Source organism: Nematolebias whitei, chromosome 9, assembly GCF_014905685.2.
Source record: "Nematolebias whitei isolate Nwh7 chromosome 9, NemWhi1, whole genome shotgun sequence".
NCBI lineage: Eukaryota > Metazoa > Chordata > Actinopteri > Cyprinodontiformes > Rivulidae > Nematolebias > Nematolebias whitei.
Genome location: NC_056506.1, coordinates 1407681 through 1428718, shown reverse-complemented (window position 1 = coordinate 1428718; position 21038 = coordinate 1407681). Strand labels below are relative to the sequence as shown.

Genomic DNA, 21038 nt, shown 5'->3' with positions numbered 1-21038 from the left:
CAGCTGCGGGAGAGTGCACGCGAGGACTTTAACAATAATTTAACAAGATTAATACTTAAAAACAATTATTTGTTTGCTCGAAATTATAGTAAATGTGTGTCTCAATCTAACATTTCTTAATAAGCGCACTTTGACGGTCAAATCAGCTGTATTTCAAAACCTGATAGGCAGACGTAAGCGAGTACACGCAACGAGTTCCTGTGGAAATTTAACAACATAAACGCCTTAAAACAATTATTTGTTTGCTCGAAATTATAGCAAAGGTGTGTCTCAAGTTTAACATTTGCTTAATAAATGCACTTTAGTGGTCAAATCAGCTGCATTTTGCCAGGGTGGTGCAGCTGTTTTGACGGTTCCAAGCAGCGAGCAGAATGAAAGTGGAGAGGTTATGGCAGGCCGATTGTGTCATTAATAACTGATGAAGATTCTCAGTCATCCAGGATATGGTAAATTCAAAAAAGTGTAAGAAAAAAGTATTTAGTATAATAAATAAAGTCCAGTTGTTTTTGTCTTGAACTTTTGAATTTGTCATTATAGCCACGTTTAGCTATTACATGATACAACAGCATGCCATATACATATTACTACTCTGCTCCCATCAAGTGGCTGAAAGTGGTACTGCTCCATTTTTTTTCCAGTCAGAATGAATGAAAACAGTCATATCTCAGCCACTGGTTTATAAATATGGGGAAAAAAATCCATAAATATGTCGCTTTGCCCTATAAGTCACGGGACATGTAAATTATGCAATAAACTGCGACTTATAGGCCGAACAAAACGTTATATATATATAGACCCTTTCCAAAACATTAGAATATCATGGAAAAGTTGTTTAACTTTCAAAAAGTTAATTTTAATAGATGATAGATTCAGAGCCCACAATTTAAACTATTTCAAGTATTTGTTTATTTTTACATAATTTGGGCTTCTAGCACATGAAACTCACGAAACAGGATTTAAAAAAATTAGAACACTGTGGAGAAATCAGCCCAAATGTTGCAGGACATGAATGTTTTAAACCAAGTGTGACACACTAATCATCTACTAAACTCAAAGCACCTGCACAGGTTTCCCCAGGTGTCATTAAATTGCTTCAGTTTGGTTCAATTGTCTCCTCCCTGGGCTGCCACCTTACCGTGGTGGAGGGGTTTGAGTGTCCCAATGATCCTAGGAGCTATGCTGTTAGGGGCTTTACGCCACTAGTAGGGTCACCCAAGGCAGACAGGTCCTAGGTGAGGAACCAGACAAAGTGCAGCCCAAACACCCCTATGATGAATAAAAGAATTGGACTTAATGTTCCCTTTCCCGGACGTGGGTCACCGGGGCCCCACTCTGGAGCCAGGCCTGGAGGAGGGGCACGCGGGCGAGAGCCTGGTGGCAGGGCTTTTACCCATGGAACTCGGCCAGGCACAGCCTGAAGAGGAGACGTGGGTCCCCCTTCCCATGGACTCACCACCTGTGGGAGGGGCCAAAGGGGTCGGGTACAATGTAGGATGGGTGGGATTGCCCCCCATCTTGGTGCCTGTGTGTTGGGGTTCACCCCGGTGAATGAGAGGGTAGCCTCCCTCCGCCTACGTGTGGGGGGACGGGTTCTGACTGTCGTTTGTGCTTATGCACCAAACGGCAGTTCAGATTATCCGCCCTTTCTGGAGTCCTTGGAGGGGGTACTGGAAAGTGCACCTCCTGGGGACTCCCTTGTTCTGCTGGGGGATTGATTCAATGCTCACGTGGGCAATGACAGTGAGACCTGGAGGGGTGTGGTTGGGACGAACGGCCCCCCTGATCTGAACCCGAGTGGCGTTCTGTTGTTGAACTTCTGTGCTCGTCATGGATTGTCCATAACGAACACCATCTTCAAGCATAAGGGTGTCCATATGTGCTCTTGGCACCAGGACATCCTAGGCCGCAGTTCGATGATCAACTTTGTCATTGTCTCATCTGATCTACGGCCACACGTCTTGGACACTTGGGTGAAGAGGGGGGCGGAGCTGTCCACTGATCACTACCTGGTGGTGAGTTTGGTCCGATGGTGGGGAGGATGCCGGTCAGACCTGGCAAACCCAAACGTATTGTGAGGGTTTGCTGGGAATGTCTGGCAGAGTCTCCTGTGAGACAGAGTTTTAACTCCCACCTCCGGGAGAACTTTGAGCATGTTCCGTGGGAGGTGGGGGACATTGAGTCCGAGTGGGCCATGTTCCGTGCCTCTATTGTCGAGGTCACTTACCGGAGCTGCGGCCACAAGGTTGTCGATGCCTGTCGCAGCAGCAACCCTCGAACCCGATGGTGGACAATGTCGGTGAGGGATGCAGTCAGGCTGAAGAAGGAGTCCTATCGGGCCTTTTTGGCCTGTGGGATCCCTGAAGCAGCTGATGGGTACCGGCAGTCCAAGCGACGTGGTCGCTGAGGCAAAAACTCGGGCATGGGAGGAGTTGGGAGAGGCCATGGAGAATGACTTCCACACGGCTTCGAGGCGATTCTGGTCCACCATCCGGTGTCTCGGGGGGGAAAGCGGTACACCGCCAACACTGTTTATAGTGGGGGTGGTGTGCTCCTGACTTCCACTCGGAATGACGTGGGTCGGTGGACAGAATACTTTGAAGACCTCCTCAATCCCACTAGCATGTCTTCCACTGAGGAAGCGGAACCTGGGGACTCTGGGTCGGGCCCTCCAATCTCTGGTGCTGAGGTCACCGAGGTGCTTAAAAAGCTCCTTGGTTGCAGGGCCCCAGGGGTGGATGAGATTCGCCCGAAGTTCCTTAAGGCTCTGGATGTTGTAGGGTTGTGTTGGCTTACGCGACTCTGCAATATTGCGTGGACAACGGGAGAAGTTCCCCTGGATTGGCAGACCAGGTTGGTGGTTCCCCTATTTAAAAAGGGGGACCGTAGAGTGTGTTCCAACTACAGGGGAATCACGCTCTTAAGCTTCTCTGGTAAGGTCTAGTCAGAGGTTCTGGAGAGGAGGGTCCGTCGGATAGTCGAACCTCGGAATCAGGAGGAGCAGTGTAGTTTTTGTTTTGGTCGTGGAACACTGGACCAGCTCTACACTCTCAGCAGGGTCCTGGAGGGTGCGTGGGAGTTTGCCCAACCGGTCCACATGTTCTTTGTGGACTTGGAGAAGGCATTCGACCGCGTCCCTCGGGGAACCTTGTGGGAGGTACTCTGGGAGTATGGGGTACCGGGGGCCTTTTGATACAGGCTGTTAGGTCCCTGTATGACCGGTGTCAGGGCCTGGTTCGCATTGCCGGCAGTAAGTCGGGCTTGTTCCCAGTGAGAGTTGGACTCCGCCAAGGTTGCCCTTTGTCACCGATTCTGTTCATAACTTTTATGGACAGAATTTTTAGGTGCAGCCAAGGTGTTGAGGGGATCCATTTTAGTGGCCTTAGGATTGCTTCTCTGCTTTTTGCAGATGATGTGGTCCTGTTGGCTTTATCAGATTGTGATCTACAGCTTTCGCTGGAGCGGTTCACAGCCGATTGCGACACGGCCGGGATGAGGATCAGTTCCTCCAATCCGAGGCCATGGTCTAGAGCCAGAAAAGGGTAGAGTGCCCTCTCCGGGTCAGGGAGGAGGTCCAGCCCCAAGTGGAAGAGTTCAAGTATCTTGGGGTCTTGCTCACGAATTAGGGAAAAATGGAATGTGAGATTGATAGGCGGGTAGGTGCAGCGTCTACAGTAAAGCGGGCACTGTACAGGTCTGTCGTGGTGAAGAGAGAGCTTAATCAAAAGGCGAAGCTCTCAATTTACTGATCGATCTAGGTTCCTACTCTCATCTATGGTCATGAGCTTTGGCTTGTGACCGAAAGAACGAGATCTCGGATACAAGCGGCCGAAATGAGTTTTCTCCACAGGGTGTCTGGGCTCTCCCTTAGAGAATAGGGTGAGAAGCTCGATCATCCGAGAGGGACTCAAGAGTAGAGCCGCTGATTCTCCACGTCGAGAGGAGCCAGTTGAGGTGGCTCGGGCATCTGTTTAGGATGCCTCCTAAACGCCTCCCTGGTGAGGTGTTCCAGACACGTCCCACCGGGAGGAGACCCAGAGGAAGACCCAGGACACGATGGAGGGACTATGTTTCTCGGATGGCCTGGGAACGCCTCGGGATTCCCCTGGAGGAGCTGGACCAAGTGGCTGGGGAGACGGAAGTCTGGGCCTCCCTACTTAGGCTGCTACCCCCGTGACCCGACCCCAGATAAGCGGAAGAGAACGGATGGATGGATGGATGGATTAGTGACTCTGTTTTTCTGACAGGGTTAGAGCGGAGAGGTTGATGCAGTTGTTTGTGATCGTGTCGTTGGGAGGGAACAACATGACTTCAGACTTCTTTTCATTGAAGCTTAAGAAGTTTAAAGCCATCCAGTCCACGAAGGTGGAGGAAGGACAGGCTGCAGGTTTCTTTTCAAATGTTAAGGGAGAGTTGGCGTCACTATCAGAAAACCGTTAAAGCTGCCAAATGTAAATTCTTCTCTGATTTAATTGTCTCCAACTCCCACAACCCCCGAGTTCTCTTCTCTACCCTGAACTCAGTTCTACACCTCAGTGAGCCTTCACCTCTGGAAGCCTCAACTGAGCTGTGTGAAAACTTCCTCCATTTCTTTTTAGAAAAAGTGGCAAACACCCGGGCACTCATTTCTCCACCAGCTCATGATCTGTCCATCCCATCTCAGTGTGTGGCTGTGTTTGATCACTTTGAGCCCATCTCTCTGTCCTCTCTGGAGCAGGTAATGTGCAGCATGAAACCATCTGGTTCCCCCTTTGATGTGGTCCCCCCTCGACTACTAAAGGAAGTTTTTCCTACCCTGGGTCCTTTTATCCTCGCTATTCTGAATAGCAGTTTATCCTCAGGTGTGGTGCCAAAGACTTTTAAACATGCTGCTGTCCAGCCCCTCCTGAAAAAACCTAACCTTGACCCCTCAGTCATGTCCAACTTCCGGCCTGTCTCCAGACTCCCATTCACCTCTAAACTACTGGAAAAAATTGTGGAGTCTCAGTTGAAACAGTTTTGGGGGATCACGCTATCCTAGAGTTATTCCAATCTGGCTTCAAATCTCGCCATAGCACTGAAACTGCTCTACTGAAGGTTTTTAACGACATTTTCATTTCCACAGACGCAGGTGATTCTGTGCTGTTGGTCCTATTGGACCTTACATCTGCTTTTGACACCATCGACCACAAGATCCTCATTTCTAGACTGGAGCAGTGGGTGGGCATCACAGGGTCAGCCCTTAAATGGTTTGGGTCCTACCTATCTGACAGAACCTTTTGTGTCAATATCAAAGATTCTAGTTCGGCATCGACAGCGCTCCAGTGGGGGGTACCGCAGGGGTCCATCCTCGGTCCCCTTCTCTTTTCTTTATACCTGCTGCCACTAGGTGCTATCTTCCGCAAACACGACATACCCTTTCATTTCTACGCCGATGATTGCCAAATTTACTTCCCCCTGAGGCACAGAGGCACACGCTCTATTCAGCCTCTTCTTGACTGCCTGGCTGACATCCGGAACTGGATGGCTTTAAACGTCTTAAGCTTCAATGAGAAGAAGTCTGAAGTCATGCTGTTCCATCCCAGTGGCTCACTCATGAACCATGACATTGACCTTTTCTCTCTTGCCCCGCTAGAGAAACAAAAGGTCACTAATCTGGGGGTGATAATGGACCCGTCCTTAAAACTCAACAGTCACGTAAACATGATGGTAAAATCCTGTTTTTTTCAGCTGAGACGGCTGTCTAAGCTGAAGACTATACTCTCCAAAAAGAACCTTGAGACAGTGATCCACGCCTTCATAACATCTAGGCTTGATTACTGCAATTCACTTCTGTTTGGAATCAGTCAGTCCTCCATTGCTCGTCTACAACTGGTCCAAAATGCTGCAGCCCGATTTTTAACTGGTACAGGCTATAGAGAGCACATCACGCCTGTTTTGGCCTCCCTGCACTGGCTACCCATTCACCTTCGGATCCATTTCAAAATTCTCATGTATGTTTTTAAATCACTGAACAGTTCCGCCCCATCCTATCTCACTGATCTTCTGCAGCCATATGTCCCACCGCGCTCTCTGAGGTCAGCAGACCAGATGCTTCTCTCAGTCCCAGAAACCCGTCGTAAGCTCAGGGGTGACAGGGCTTTCTCTGTTGCAGGTCCACAACTGTGGAATGAGTTGCCACTGAGTGTCCGGCAGGCTCCCACACTCTCAGTCTTTAAGTCTCGCTTGAAGACCCACTTCTATTCGCTTGCCTTTAACACGGTGTGATTTGTTTTGGCCCGGTCTGTTCTCTACTCTGTTGGCCATTTTAGTTAGCTTCTGCTGCTATTTGTATCTGTATTTCTATTTTATGTTTTCCTGTCTGCTGTGCATGTTTGTGTTCTTTTGTACAGCACTTTGGTTGGCCTTGTTGCTGTTTTAAGTGCTATATAAATAAATTGGTATGGTATGGTATAAAGAAAATAAAAGAGGACCAAGGATGGAACCTTGCGGTACCCCCCATTTAAGCGCTGCCGAGGCTGAACTAAAATCTTTGATGGAGACACAAAAGGACCTGTCAGCGAGGTAAGATCTAAACCATTCGAGGGCTGACCCAGTGATGCCCACCCACTGCTCTAACCTCGCAATGAGGATCTCGTGGTCGATTGTATCAAAGGCAGATGTGAGGTCCAGTAAGAGAAGGAGCACAGAATCACCAGTGTCTGTGAATAGGAGAATGTCGTTAAAAACCTTGAGAAGAGCAGTTTCAGTGCTGTGAAGAGGTTTAAAGCCAGACTGGAATAGCTCTAAGATGGCATTATCCTCTAGAAAGCATTTCAGCTGGGACTCCACTATTTTTTCCAGTAGTTTAGCGACAAATGGGAGTCTGGAGACAGGCCGGAAGTTGGACATGACTGAGGGGTCAAGGCTAGGTTTTTTCAGAAGAGGTTGGACAGCAGCATGTTTAAAAGTTATTGGCACCACACCTGAGGCTAAGCTGCTGTTCACAATGCCAAGAACAGGAGGGCCCAGAACAGGAAGAAGCTCCTTCAGGAGTCGAGGGGGGACAACGTCAAATGGGGAGCCAGATGGCTTCATGCTGCACATGACCTGCTCCAGGGAAGACAGAGAGATGGGCTGGAAGTGGTCAAGAACAGCAACACAATGAGATGGGATGGACGGATCATGAGCAGGTGGAGAAATGAGTGCCCGGGTGTTTGCAACTTTTTCAGAAAAGAAATAGAGGAAGTTTTCACACAGCTCAGTTGAGGCTTCTAGAGGTGGTTCACTGAGGTGTAGAACTGAGTTCAGGGTGGAAAAAAGGGCTCGGGGGTTGTGGGAGTTTGAGGCAATTATTGCAGAAAAGAACTTCGATTTGGCGGCTTTAACTGCCTTCTGATAATGACGCCAACTCTCCTTTAGGATTTGAAAAGAAACCTGCAGCCCGTCTTTCCTCCACCTGCGTTCTGCTCTCCTACACTGCTGTCTAACGGCTTGAGTGACGTCATTAAGCCATGGTTCTGATAAAAGTTTTGTTTTCCTGGTTTTAACAGGGGCAACACGGTCCAGAATATTTAAGCAAACAGAGTTAAGCTGAGAGGTTAGCTCCTCGGTGGAGAGAGACACTGAGAGCTGATCGATCCTCTCAGAGCTAAAAGCTTCAGTAAAACGTGCAGCAGTGAAACGGTTAATGGCGCGTGAAGTACGTGCAGAATCACATGACTTAGCAGTAGGACAAGGCGGGATGATATCAAACAAGACAGGCATGTGGTCTGAGAGAACGTTGTCACCGATTACCAAATTACAAACACAGACATCACGTGTTAAAATGAGATCCAGAGTGTGACCGTGTTGTTGGGTGGGAGCATTTACATGTTGAATTAAATTAAATGAGTCCAACAAATCAAGGAAGTCTTTCACTAACGGCTTCTCCTGACAACAGACGTGAATATTAAAGTCACCAACGATAATAAAGTGATCATATCTTGGTGTGATGTAAGCCAGAAAATCAGAGAATTCACTTATGAAGTCCTTGGAACGAGGGGGGCGATAAACAATCGCACACAGAACGCGAGGAGAATGTCCGAGTTCAAAAGCACTCAGCTCAAAACTGGAGCAGGGCATGAGGGTGGACAACTGTTTACAGGAAAAGTTTGATTTAAATACAGGTAATATTCCACCACCCCGCCGACCTGATGGCCGCGGGGCATTAAAACACAGACAGTCAGGAGGTAAAAGTTCCACCAAGGCGCTTGAATCACCCAAAGGCAAACAGGATTCAGTGAGAAAAAGAAAATCTAGTCCCTCGTCTTTAAAAAAGTCATTTAGAATAAAAGTCTTGTTGGCAACAGACCTTGTGTTGATGAGGCACGTCCTGATCTGGTTCGACACAGAACCAGTCATGGTGGGGGTCCAAACGCAACAATATCCTAACTGGGCTTTTGTCAAGTCAGCAAGGAAATCTACAAAACACAGTAAGGTTGTTTTCACACCAGATAGTCCGGTAGACTCGGTTCGGTTGGGGACCAATATTCATGACATTTTGTTACATTTGAGCTAGTGCATTTTTTTCATTCATTCAACCTTTGTTTAGACAGGTAAATCGCATTGAGCCTCGTGGACTCATTTACAAGAGACCTGATTTCAACAAAGAAAGATGACAACAATGGACAACAGCAACAACAATAAACAATTATAAAAAGTAATACTGCAGGGTTTTTTTTTTTTGTTTTGTTTTGTTTTACAAATAGGATGGCTAAAAGAAAAAGGTAACAAAAAAACAGCTAGATTCTAAGGTGAATGTAGAAAACTAAAAACAGGAACATGTCTGCATTGGTCCCTGCCAGGAGTCCAACAGATTCTTAAAGCCACTTAGAGAGGTCAAGGTCAAATCTTTTTGTAAGATATTCCAGGAAACAGGAGCGGAGTAGGAGAAGGCCCTTTTGTCTAGTTCAGTCCTCATTGAGGGAACACTGCAGGTAATGATGTCCTGAGAGCGCACGCTGTAGCTGCACTCACGCAGAGACATGTAGGAGGAGATGTATGAAGGCAACAGACCAAGAAGTGATTTAAAGATGAAAATGTACCAGTGAGAGAGTCTACGTGAAGTTAATGATGTCCAGTTAACCAGTGAATACAGGGTGCAGTGGTGGGTACGATAATCACAGCCAGTTATGAATCTTAGTGCACCATGATAGACAGCATCCAACATCTGCAGCATCCAACATCTGCAGGGTTCTTGTAGGAGCGTTCATGTAAATAATGTCACCGTAGTCAATGGAGGGAAGGAAGGTCACAGATACAAGGAGTTTCCTAACATTCAGGGTTAGACAGGATCTGTTTCTGAAAAAGAAACCCAGTTTAACTTTCAGTTTCTTTACCAAGTTTTCCACATGGAGCTTAAAAGAGAGATGTGAGTCGACCAAGATACCCAAATATTTATAGGAATCAACAAACTCAATAGGGACACCATTTGAGGATAAAATCGGAGGCAGAACTGCTGGGACCAACTTCCTATTTGAAAAAAAGCATCCCTTTGGTTTTGTCGGCATTTAGGACAAGTTTGAAGCAGAACAAATCAGTCTGGATGTTGTTGAATGCAGATTTCAAAAGCTGGAAAGCCTTAGCAACAGTTTTAGCTCGGCAATAAACAACTGTGTCATCAGCATAGAAATGTATGGATGCATTAGGGATGTTTTTAACCTACATTATGTATGTAGATTGTAAAGAGGGTGGGTCCTAAGACTGAGCCTTGTGGTACACCATTGTTGACTGTTAAATAACTGTAGGAAGTACCATTATGTTGAACACATTGCCTCCGGTCTGAAAGATAGTTAGAGAACCAACCAATGGTGTGTTCTGAGAAACCAATTTCTGAGAGTTTATGACACAAGATGTTATGATCCAGTGTCAAAAGCTTTAGACAGGTCTAAGAAAAGTGCAGCACAATAATCCTTAGCATCCAGTGCTTCAACAACGTCATTAAGAACCTTCAGTGAAGCAGTGGTTGTGCTGTGTTGTTTCCTGAAACCAGATTGATGTGGAGGTAAGATGTTAAATGAGTCCAGGTAATTTTTGATTTGAGAGTTTATCAGTTTTTCTAGAACCTTGGCTAAAATGCAGAGTTTAGAGATTGGTCCATAGTTGTTCAGTGAGGTGGGGTCACCTCCCTTCAGCAAAGGAAGAACAAAGACTGTTTTCCAAGTGTCTGGGATGGAGTTTTGTCTTATGGAGAGATTGAAGATGTGGGTCACAGGGACTGTGATGATATGAGCAGCCAGTCTTAAGAAATAAGGTGGAAGTTCATCTGGACCTGCAGATTTTTTAGGGTCAAGATCTTTTAACAGTTTATTGACCTCACTGACTGAGAATGGAGAAAAAGAGAAGGTGTGATTAACTGAGGATTGACTTGTAGGAGGGATTTGATTTGTAGAAGTTTGGTTATTAAGTGAAGTGGCTGATCTTCCATTAGTAACTGTGTCAAATAAAGAACTAGAAGCAACAAAATGTTTGTTGAAACAGTTCAGGATCTCGTGCTGATTTGACACAGGAACAGAGTTAATGAGAAGTTGTGATGGGAGGTCAGATGATTGGGGGGTGCCTGAGAGAGATTTGATGGTTTTCCAGAATCTGTTAGGGTCATTTAGATTTTTGGAGGTCTGAGATAAGAAATAGTTGCGTTTTGCTGCTTTGATAGCAGTTGTGCATTTATTCCTCATCTGTCGAAAACTCAACCAATCAGTGTCTGAGTCAGATTTTCTCGCTGCAGCCCAAAGATGATCTCTCCTGTGAAGGAGGTCAGCTAGCTCTGGAGTAAACCAGGGGCTGTCTCGTCCCTTTATTCTGAACTGACGAAAAGGAGCATGTATGTTCACAAAATAAATGAAATTATTATGGAAATAGTTCCAAACGGAGTTCACGTCATCAGTTAACAGAATACGATGCCAGTCAAAGTGAGATAGATCCCAGAGGAATGACTGTTCACAAAAATGTTTCAGATCCCTTTTTTGAATTAATCTGGGCTTAGAAGGTGGAAGTTTAATATCTCTCAAAGCAGCTGTCACACAATGATCACTCAAAAGATCAGCAAATACACCTGTACCAGGGAATTTGTGAGGCATATTAGTTAGAAACAGGTCTAAGATGGAGGATTTTTCAGGACGGTTTTTTGTTTAATCTAGTGGGAGAGTTGATCAATTGGGTAAGATTGAGAGACAGACAATATTCCTTGAATTTATCACAGAGGGGGGTCGACTTACACCAATCAATGTTGAGGTCTCCAGCCAAAAGGATCTCTTTGAATTTTAAATTACCAAGAAATTCCATCAGGGCAGACAGACCCTCAGGTGTTGCTGTGGGGGGGCGGTAACAGCAGACTACAGATAAGATCTGGCCTCCATTCAAGGTGATGTCTACAGATAAGGCTTCAAACTAGTTTGGAATTGTTTTAGAAGACACAAGGCTAGCAACCAAAGAATCTCTGATGTAAACAGCGACCCCCCCACCCTTTTTTTGACGATCACAGCGGTAGATGTAAAATCCATTGATTGCCACGTCATTATTCATTACAGATTTGTTGAGCCAGGATTCAGAAATAAAGATAACATCAGCCTCAGAAGAACTGACCAGGATTTTCACAGCATCCAGTTTTCTCAGAAGGCTACGATTGTTTACATGCAGAAAATGAAGCCCAGACACGTTCTTAAAGTCATTTGGTGTGCTGTAATTAGTGGGGGGTCCAGGGTTGGGTTGAATCCCTGAGAGCAGTAACAACATTATTATCAGATATTTTCTTGAGTTTTTTGTGACTGATGTGTAATTACAGGAGTTAACAGTGTGACAATTAGCCCCCATAATCGAACCGTGAGAAACATTAATGAAGACGTGATCATTCAGAACCCAAAAACAGTGAAAGTTGCAGTGATGGACAGATTCAGGTGTATTAACAAGATTCAGTGACTCCAGATAATCTGAGAATTGAAAATAGTGACAGTAATATGAACGATGCAGAAAAGTTTCAGACCATAAAACGCCACAGTTCAAATGGGCAAACAAACCCGATGAGGTGGCCCAACTGCAGTTTGAGTTGGGCTGAGGGGGGCTCCGGCCCCCCAGTGAGGTTGGATGGATGCTCCCATGGGAAACAGAAGCTGGGTCCAGAATCAACAGGCCGAAACAGAAACAGATAATTCGCAGCAAATAATAATAATAATAATAATACATTTTATTTCAAAGGCGCCTTTCTGGCACTCAAGGACACCGTACAAAGAATAAAATCAGCAGTAACAGAAACTAAGAGATGAAAAGAAAAGAAAAGAAAAAGAAAGGAAGAAAAAAAGACAATGTATAAAATCAATATAAAATCAGGCAAAACCAGTTGTGTCAGGTGGAAAAAGCAGATCTAAAAAGGTGTGTTTTGAGTTCTGATTTGTATTGTGAGATTGACTTTATGTTTCTAATGTGAGGTGGTAACGAGTTCCAAAGTCGGGGAGCAGAGCGACTGAAGGCTCTGCTCCCCATGGTGGTGAGACGGGCGGAGGGGACAGTCAAAAGGATGGAGGAGGATGATCTGAGGGAGCGAGAGGGAATGGCAATATGAATAAGATTTGAAAGATATGGTGGGGAGAGATTGTAGAGGGCCTTGAAAGTGAACAGGAGAATTTTGTAATCTATGCTGAACTTGGTTGGCAGCCAGTGGAGTTTTTGCAGGACTGGAGTGATGTGATGAATGGATGGGGTTTTGGTGATGATGCGGGCAGCTGAGTTCTGGACCAGTTGGAGCTTATGAAGAGATTTGTGGGTGAGACCGAACAGAAGGGAGTTGCAATAGTCCAGGCGCGATGTAACCAGACAGTGAACAAGGATGGCAGTGGAATGGGGAGTAAGGGAGGGGCGGAGGCGGTTGATGTTGCGTAGGTGAAAATAAGCCGAAGGATGGTGTTGTTGATATGAGACTGGAAAGAAAGAGTGCTGTCGAGGATGACACCTAGACTCTTTACCTGAGGGGAGGGAGAAATGGAACGGTTATCAATGACAATACTGAAATTTTTGGTTTTAGCCAGGGTGGATTTTGTACCAATGAGAAGAACCTCTGTTTTGTCACTGTTAAGTTTAAGAAAATTTGAGGTGAACCAGGATTTTATTTCAGTCAAGCAGTCGGTAAGCGAGGATGGCGGGAGGTTGGAGGCGGGCTTACTGGAAACATAGAGCTGGGTGTCATCCGCATAACAGTGGAAATCGATATTGTGCTTGTGGAAAATAGTGCAGAGGGGAAGAAGATAAATAATGAAGAGGAGGGGTCCCAGGACAGAGCCCTGGGGAACTCCTGATGTGACAGATGAAGGCTCGGAAGTGAAGGTTTTGATCCGGATGAACTGAATGCGGCCGGAGAGATATGATTTAAACCAGTTTAGAGGAGTCTGAGTGATACCGATAGAGGAAAGTCTATTGAGTAGGGTGGCATGGCAAATGGTGTCAAACGCTGCACTCAGGTCAAGGAGGATGAGGATGGACAGCAAGCCGGAGTCAGCTGCCAAGAGGAGGTCATTGGTGATTTTTATAAGAGCTGTTTCTGTACTATGGAGGGGACGAAAACCAGACTGAAACAGTTCATACAGGTTATTGTTGGATAAGTAAGTATGGAGTTGAGATGCAACTGTCTTTTCAAGAATCTTGGAGATAAAAGGCAAGTTGGAGATAGGACGGAAATTATTGTGATTACGGTAATCAGCGCCAGGTTTTTTCAGGATAGGGGTTATGGCAGCAATTTTAAAAGATGCAGGAACTGTTCCGGTGGAGAGAGAGGAGTGAATAATGGCAGAAATGAGAGGGAGTATAGATGGGGCACAGGCTTTAACCAGAACTGTTGGAAGAGGGTCAAGCAAACAGGTGGACAACTTGGACTTGTTGATGAGGCTTATGATTTCTGAAGTTGTCGGGAGTTCGAAGGAAGAGAAGGAGTGGGCTGGAGGAGAAAGTTCACGAGTAGGACAAGGGGTCGGTTGTGAGCTGAGATACTGATGGATCTTAACAATTTTACTGTCAAAAAATGACATAAGGGAGTTACAAAATTCAGTTGAACACAGATGTGAAGGTAGGGAGTCCGGGGTTTGGGTGATGTTCTTGTAGAGGGAGAATATTGACTTAGTGGAGTCTTCATTTGAATCAATTAAACAAGTGTAGTAGGAGGATTTGGCTTGATTGATACAGTCCTTGTAATGCAATATGTGAGTTTTGTAAATGTCTTTATGTACAACCAGTCCAGTTTTCTGGTGGAGCCTTTCAAGTTGCCGTCCTTTAGCCTTCATGAGCCGAAGTTCTGTAGTAAACCAGGGCGCAGAGCGAACAAAAGAGACAGATCTGGTTTTTAGCGGAGCAAGAGAGTTGAGTATTGAGTGAAGACCAGTATTGTAGTATGAGACCAAGTCATCAAGGATGGTTGAGTCTAGAGTTGAGTATAGATTGTCCATGAGAGAATTGACGTAAGAGAATTGAAATAGCAGGGCGAGCTGCCAGAAAATCCTCCTGAAGTGAAAGGCATGATCCTAGCTCGTTTCAGGTCAACAGGGGACAACAGCGTGATCCGGAATATAAATAATTATTATCCAGGTGAGTTTGGATGGAGGCCTGCAGCAACTCCGATACAAACTCTGAACTTCTCTCGAGCACCACGCAGCCCTGCTCCTCCACGCTGCTCCTCCGCTTTTCTGCAAGTCACCTCCACACCCGACAGCACGAGAGGCACCCCCGGTGAAAAACGAGACTGACCGGAGAGGCTGAGGCTGAAGTCGTCACTGGTCCGGTCCGGTTCATCTCCAGTCCGGCTCCGGCGCTCCACAGCACGAGAGACGAAGAGGCTGAAGATGTCCCTGGCCCAGTTCTGCTCCGATCTGGCGGCGCTTCAAAGCACCGGAGCGTCTCCTCCAGGTGAACACAGCGATTCCACGGAGGTGGATAGTCCTTCGGTAAAAGTAACGGGCTGCTCACTGAAGCTGAGTCCGGCTCTGTTGAAGACGAAGTCCCCCACAGCCAACTCGATTCTGGTCCAGTTCGAGGGTCACAGGTACACTTCCCCCACACCTATGAAGACACCACAAGGGCCAGTCCAGCAGAAAACCAGTGAAATACCATCCGGCGATTCTTGTCAGGACCAGGTTGAACCACAAAGGTCCAGATGAGAAGTTCGTTGAGGTCCAGAGAGAGAGAGAAAAAACACCGGACCTTCGTGCGACGACTCCCCAGCTCGAGGGGTCAACTGGCCGGCAGGGTGTGCTCAGAGTGACCGGTGGGGTGGGAGCAGCCGGTCCTGGACCAAAATATATTTTCGGACGGTCCCGTCCAGCTCTCTGAGTCACTGAACACCGAATTCGGTTGGAAGAGGGACCAACTTTAGTCCGGTTCGAAAAAACGAGTCAGTTTGATGATAAAAGACTGTAGAGAAGCCGGAGGGAGCTGCCGTCCATCAGCTCGCCAGAAGTGAAGTGAAGTTTGCATTCACACTGCACTGTGCATTCGAGTCAACCTGTTGAACAACCTGTTGAACCAACCTGTTCCCCCACCCGCCTGTGGGGGCGCTGCAGCAAGAACTACTGAAAGAAACGACACAAAAACCTCTGAAGACACATCTTCTTCTTCTTCTGTAAATAAAAATAAAAATGGAGTGGTATCAAGTTTTAGTTGTTATATTTTGTCATTTTTCAAAAATGGACTCAGCATGAGCAGAAGATGAGACAGAAGACCATGGAGAATATTGTTTTTCACACAAGGCAGCTGACGGCTCCATATAAGGTCAGAGCAATGTGTGTTTGTTTGTCCTGTGGAGCAGCCCGGTCTGTTTACATTCACACTGTACTCGAACCGCGCTGGAGTTCTCTTCTACCGGACCAAGACCTAGGTTTTGGCCCGGGCCAGAGTTCGCCTTTTTGTTCCGTGACAGAGTTCGATGTGCGTTCATACCTCCCTAAACGAACCGGACTTTCTAGGAAAACGAGCTAGAGTTCGATTAAAGCGGACTAAACAGGGCTGGTGTGAATGCATCCTAATAAACAGAAAAAGGAAAACAACAGACGTAAAAACATTGTCATCCCTTATGTTGCTGGAGTATCAGAGAAATTCAGAAGGATCTTCAACAAACACAAGATCCCAGTACATTTCAAACCCAGCAGGACTCTCAGACAGAGGCTGGTCCACCCTAAGGACAAGACACCCATACACAAACAGAGTGGTGTAGTGTATGTGGTCCAGGGCAGCGAGGACTGTCCAGACCTCTACATTGGAGAAACTAAACAGCCTCTTCACAGACGCATGACTCAACACAGGAGAGCCACCTCCTCTGGACAAGACTCAGCTGTTCACCTCCACCTCACAGATAAGGGACACTCTTTTGAGGACCAAAATGTGCACATTTTGGACCGAGAACACAGATGGTTTGAGAGGGGGGTGAAGGAAGCAATTTATGTAAAAAGAGAAAAGCCGTCTCTTAATAGAGGAGGAGGCCTCAGATTTCCACTTTCAAAAACCTATAATGCAACTTTAAAACAGATTCCCAGCCGGTTTTTACACTTGATGGGAACAGAGGGGCCTCGTCTGTATTAGAGGAACAAAAGACTCTTACTGTTGAGGTGTTTAGGTGTGAATTGCCAATCTACATATGTGTGTGTGTGTGTGTCTTATCTCACTCAGCCTTATAACCTGAATCTCTCACTCAATGCTGTTTGAATTGAGAAAGCTCCTCGGATGAGGAGCGAAACGTCTTCTGTTACAAATAAAGTCCAGTTGTTTTTGTATTGAACGCTTTTTGAAATTTGAAAGTAGCATATTTTGATTGATTTGTTGTGATCCTAATTTATTTATTTTTTTCTGTAAAAACTGAGTAGTGTGGGCTGATGTCTTCACAGTATTCTAATTTTTTGAAATCCTGTTTTCATGAGCTAGAAGCCCAAATTATGTAAAAAATAAACAAATAAATCCTTAAAAAAGTTATAAATTGTGGGCCCTGACTATCATCTATTAAAGATTAACTTTTTGAATGGAATTATGGAAGTTAAACAACTTTTCCATGATATTTTCATCTTTTGGAAAGGGTCTGTATATAGCATATTATATATATAATATATATATATATATATATATATATATATATATATATATATATATAATATATATATATATATATATGGTCACCTTCTACAGGCGTATAAAAAAGTTACATAAAATTATTTTTTGCAGCAAAGTTAAAGTGTCACATACAACGCGCTCTAAGGGAGAAAGAAAAGGACTCACTGAAAAGGTTGCGAATGCGACTGGCTCCAACTCCAACAAACATCTCGTCAAACTCCGACCCAGACGCGTAGTAAAACGGCACGTCCGCCTCTCCGGCTACCGCTCTAGCCAGTAGAGTTTTTCCAGTCCCAGGAGGACCGATGAGGAGAACGCCTAAAAACAAACAGTATGTGAGGAGAAAAGGAATAAATAAAGAAGTAAAGAGACAGACTTTGTGACTCAGACCACCTTTTGGCAGCTTTCCTCCCAAGGCTGTGAACTTCTGGGGGTTCTTCAGGAACTCCACCACTTCCTGCAGCTCATTTTTAGCTTCTTCAACCCCCTTCACATGCTCAAAGGTCACATTTTTCATCTGTACTGGGTCCACAGCTGAGTCCAAGCCTGATGTGGTTCGGAAGCGCACTGTCCAAAATGGTTAGATTAAAGTTCGAAAACATACAGCACAGCCACAGTTAACCAGCTCACTCACACAGAACACACACAGACGACGAGTGAAAACATCTGGTGCCATTTCTAATTGTTCCAGTACAGCTAGAAGAACTTCTGATTCAACCAAAGTTAGTTCATCACAACCGTAAACTGCTCAGTTTTCATTAGCTAGATAAAGAAGCTACAAGATTTGTTGATAATATTTATAGTTCAATACACTCAAGAACTGAAAACGTGAAGGAGAAAGTGTCCTTTACCAGATATGAAGGGGATTTTGGAGATGCCGCAGAGCCCCAGCAGAAGCAGCACCAGCAGGATAAGACGAGTTCTCCTCAGGGAGTCTGGACAGCCAGAACAAGACAATCACCACAGATCAAGCTGAACGATCAAACACTTGCCGAGTGGTTCATTAAAACCTGCCTTGCGTGCGCTGCGTCAGGGCTTGAGCTTTAAGAAAACCCTCAGCGAAACCTCTATTGAAGGTTTCCTGCTGCCCTTCAGGTACATTTTTGTTCTTCAACAGGCTGTGAAGACTTTCAACGTCTAGTCCCTTATCACGTGTAAGGAAACCCTGTGGAACAACACGACACACCTCAGTACTCAAACTTCTCAAGCACTGCTGTGCTTTCAAGACGAACACACTGGAAGCTTGATTCTGCTAAAAGATGCATCAAGCTAGGCTTCACCAGTTTGGTCCCAGTAAGCCTTTTACAAATAACAAAACAAACAGAAATGTTTTTGCTTCAGTAACTACCTTCATAAAAGAGGGTGGAAAGGTTTCAGAGTCTGCTGGATGTTCAAAGGCTGACTGTACCCGGCGTGTTTTGCTCCTTAAAGTTTTGAAGCTGCGGCTCTGAATTAACACTTAAAAACAAAAAAGGATGAACAAAATACAGAATTGTTATTTTCTCAATAGTAGTAGTCTGCACTGCATAAAGCCCTGTGATGGACTGGAGACCTGTCCAGATGTCCTCCACCTCTGGCACAGTGATAGCTGGACATGGGCACCAGTGACCCCCGCGACCCAAAAAAGAAGAAGCGGGTAAACATACTGGATGCATGCAGTGCATAAAAAATGCTATAATTGAAAAAGTGATCAAAGACATTTTATTAAACTGATCATTTAAGATTACCTGGCCAGTGGTTCAGCTCTGTGCAAACAGTCTGAAGAGGTGAAAGCTGCTGCTTTGAGAAAACAGGGCCTGACGTGCGCAAGGTACTCGGTGAGAAGCCTGGCGTGCAAAAAGTGGAGATATTTTGAGGGTTAAAAAAGAAGCAGAGGTTGAAATTGACTGTTGACAGCCAAAAAGTCAAAGACTGAAATGATCCAAGTGACATATGCAGTCATAAATAATGGCATGGTCCAAATCCATCTGAGAGAAGCAGCAGAACTGTGCTGTGCAATAAACAAGACTCCAGACGTCACCAATGTCACAGACACTGGCTTCTCCTACAAACAAATTACTTTATTCTCACCGTGTTTGTTGTGGAAAAATGAGGAGGTGGAGAGATACGAGGTCCTCCATGAAGTCTGACCGTCAAGTGGAAGGGCGGTATCGTGTGGCTTCAAACATGTTACAACACGGTTCCCCAACTCATCCAGCTGCTGTTTATTCAGATCGGACAACCCGAGCTCTTGTAGGTTCCACTTGGACTGAGCAGACGGACATAGCAGTAAAGTGTGACACAAATCCATGAGTTATTGTAACATTTGGTGATAAAAGCAGCACGGAGCTTGGAAATGTACAATTAGTAATCAGTAAATCCACACATTAAGAATATAGCCATCTTTTGATTATTATTATTGAAATTAGTACAGATTGGTGAATTGTAAGAAATGCTGCAAGTGTCCAGAGAAGAAACAATAAGGTGAGGTGACATGTGGGCTGGTAACATCATCCGAAGTGCATCTGCGTCATGCATGTGCATCACCTGCGCGTGCTGCAGGTGTGCGTGTGGGGCCTGTTTGCGGTGTCTTGATTTACAGCTGCTGCCCACGGAGCTCTTCACAGGATGGAGGATGTTGAGGAGGTGGCTGAGAGGCAGAGTCACCTGCGCTCAGACATTCAACAAGCACACGCACATCTGTGACATGAACCAGCTAACACGGCAAGTACATCACTACTGCACTGCTCCAGCTAATGCAAAGACTAAACAAAAACATACGCTGCTTCACGATTCAACATTTATCTTAAAATAACATTTTTAAATAGCACAATTTAATATAAAGACAAAATACCCACTGACATAAACTTCAACCACTAAATCTAAAGAGGTACTCAAGCAGAAGCTAACTGAAACAACGATGCTAATGCTAAAATGTTCCTACCTGTGGCTGGACGGTCATGGACACGGAAAACATTGTTAATATTTCACTTGTTAAACTCTGAAACTTGTGTCCAGGTCCTGAAGAGTTAAAAGTCCTTGTTTGTTTCACTCGGTCTCTCCGTAGCAGGCATAGCAAAGTCCCACTGTAAACTTAACAGTCTGAACCAAAACAACTAGGACCAAACCGGACATGACGTCAAACACGTCGAAGCAAATTTTGTTGGTTCTTGAGGTTTCATTGGCGGTTGTCAAAAAAACGTTGAGGTTGCATTACCGCCACCTACCGGTATGGAGTGTGGCTCAAATTGTTATTTTTATCTTTATTTAATAATAATAATAATAATAATGTCATCACAATGTCAGCACTGTATGTTTCCATACAATGGCGAAATTAGTCTCTGCATTTAACCCATCCACCACCAGGTGGTACAACTTCACTTTAAATAAAACAACCTAAAAAATACACACCAAATAACATTGAACATGTCAAAAAAGGAAGAAAAAGGGAAGCAAACAATAAGAAAAAAAATAAAAAATGCAAAGATAAATAAAGGCGAGTTACAAAGTTAAGTTGTATTGGTATGGTATGGTATAAAGTTTATTCATTTAAAAAATACAAAACGATTTCATAACAATATAAAAAAGATACAAAAGATTTAAAATGAAAGGCAGCAGAAAGAAGAAAAAATCTTATTATATCTGCCCCTTTTTTCAAACAATTATTTCAATCATAATAATCTTCAAGTAACTGAACAAAATGAATAACTCTTTCTAATTTTTCTAATTCTAATACAAAACACACACTAAGCTACTTCATATATACTTTTTTAACAATCCAGCTTTGATCTTTTTCTTAAATGTACACATTGACTTGGCATTTTTCACATCACTCTCTAGACCATTCCACAATCCAACTCCTTGGATTGAGGTAGACCTTCCCTTCAGACTAGTTCTGAATTTTGGTTTGACAAATATCTCTATCCCCTTAAGATTGTAACAACTTTGTCTTTTAACAAAATTTCTTTGGATATTTAATGGTAATGTGT

The 21038-nt window shown here is 44.8% G+C and overlaps 1 protein-coding gene across 1 annotated transcript in view; it reads right to left on the bottom strand.

The window, feature by feature from the left end:
* Nucleotides 1-20082, bottom strand: part of yme1l1b (YME1-like 1b) — an 81488-nt gene extending 61406 nt beyond the window's left edge. The window contains exons 1-9 of the mRNA XM_037682055.1: nt 19994-20082; nt 19597-19716; nt 19141-19318; nt 18798-18896; nt 18419-18528; nt 18085-18235; nt 17922-18005; nt 17464-17637; nt 17236-17388 (exon numbers count right to left, since the gene is read on the bottom strand). Coding sequence (XP_037537983.1) covers nt 17236-17388; nt 17464-17637; nt 17922-18005; nt 18085-18235; nt 18419-18528; nt 18798-18896; nt 19141-19318; nt 19597-19716; nt 19994-20026 — 1102 coding nt within the window. The 5' untranslated portion in view covers nt 20027-20082. The remainder of the gene's footprint in view (nt 1-17235; nt 17389-17463; nt 17638-17921; nt 18006-18084; nt 18236-18418; nt 18529-18797; nt 18897-19140; nt 19319-19596; nt 19717-19993) is intronic.
* Nucleotides 20083-21038: the final 956 nt, after the last annotated feature.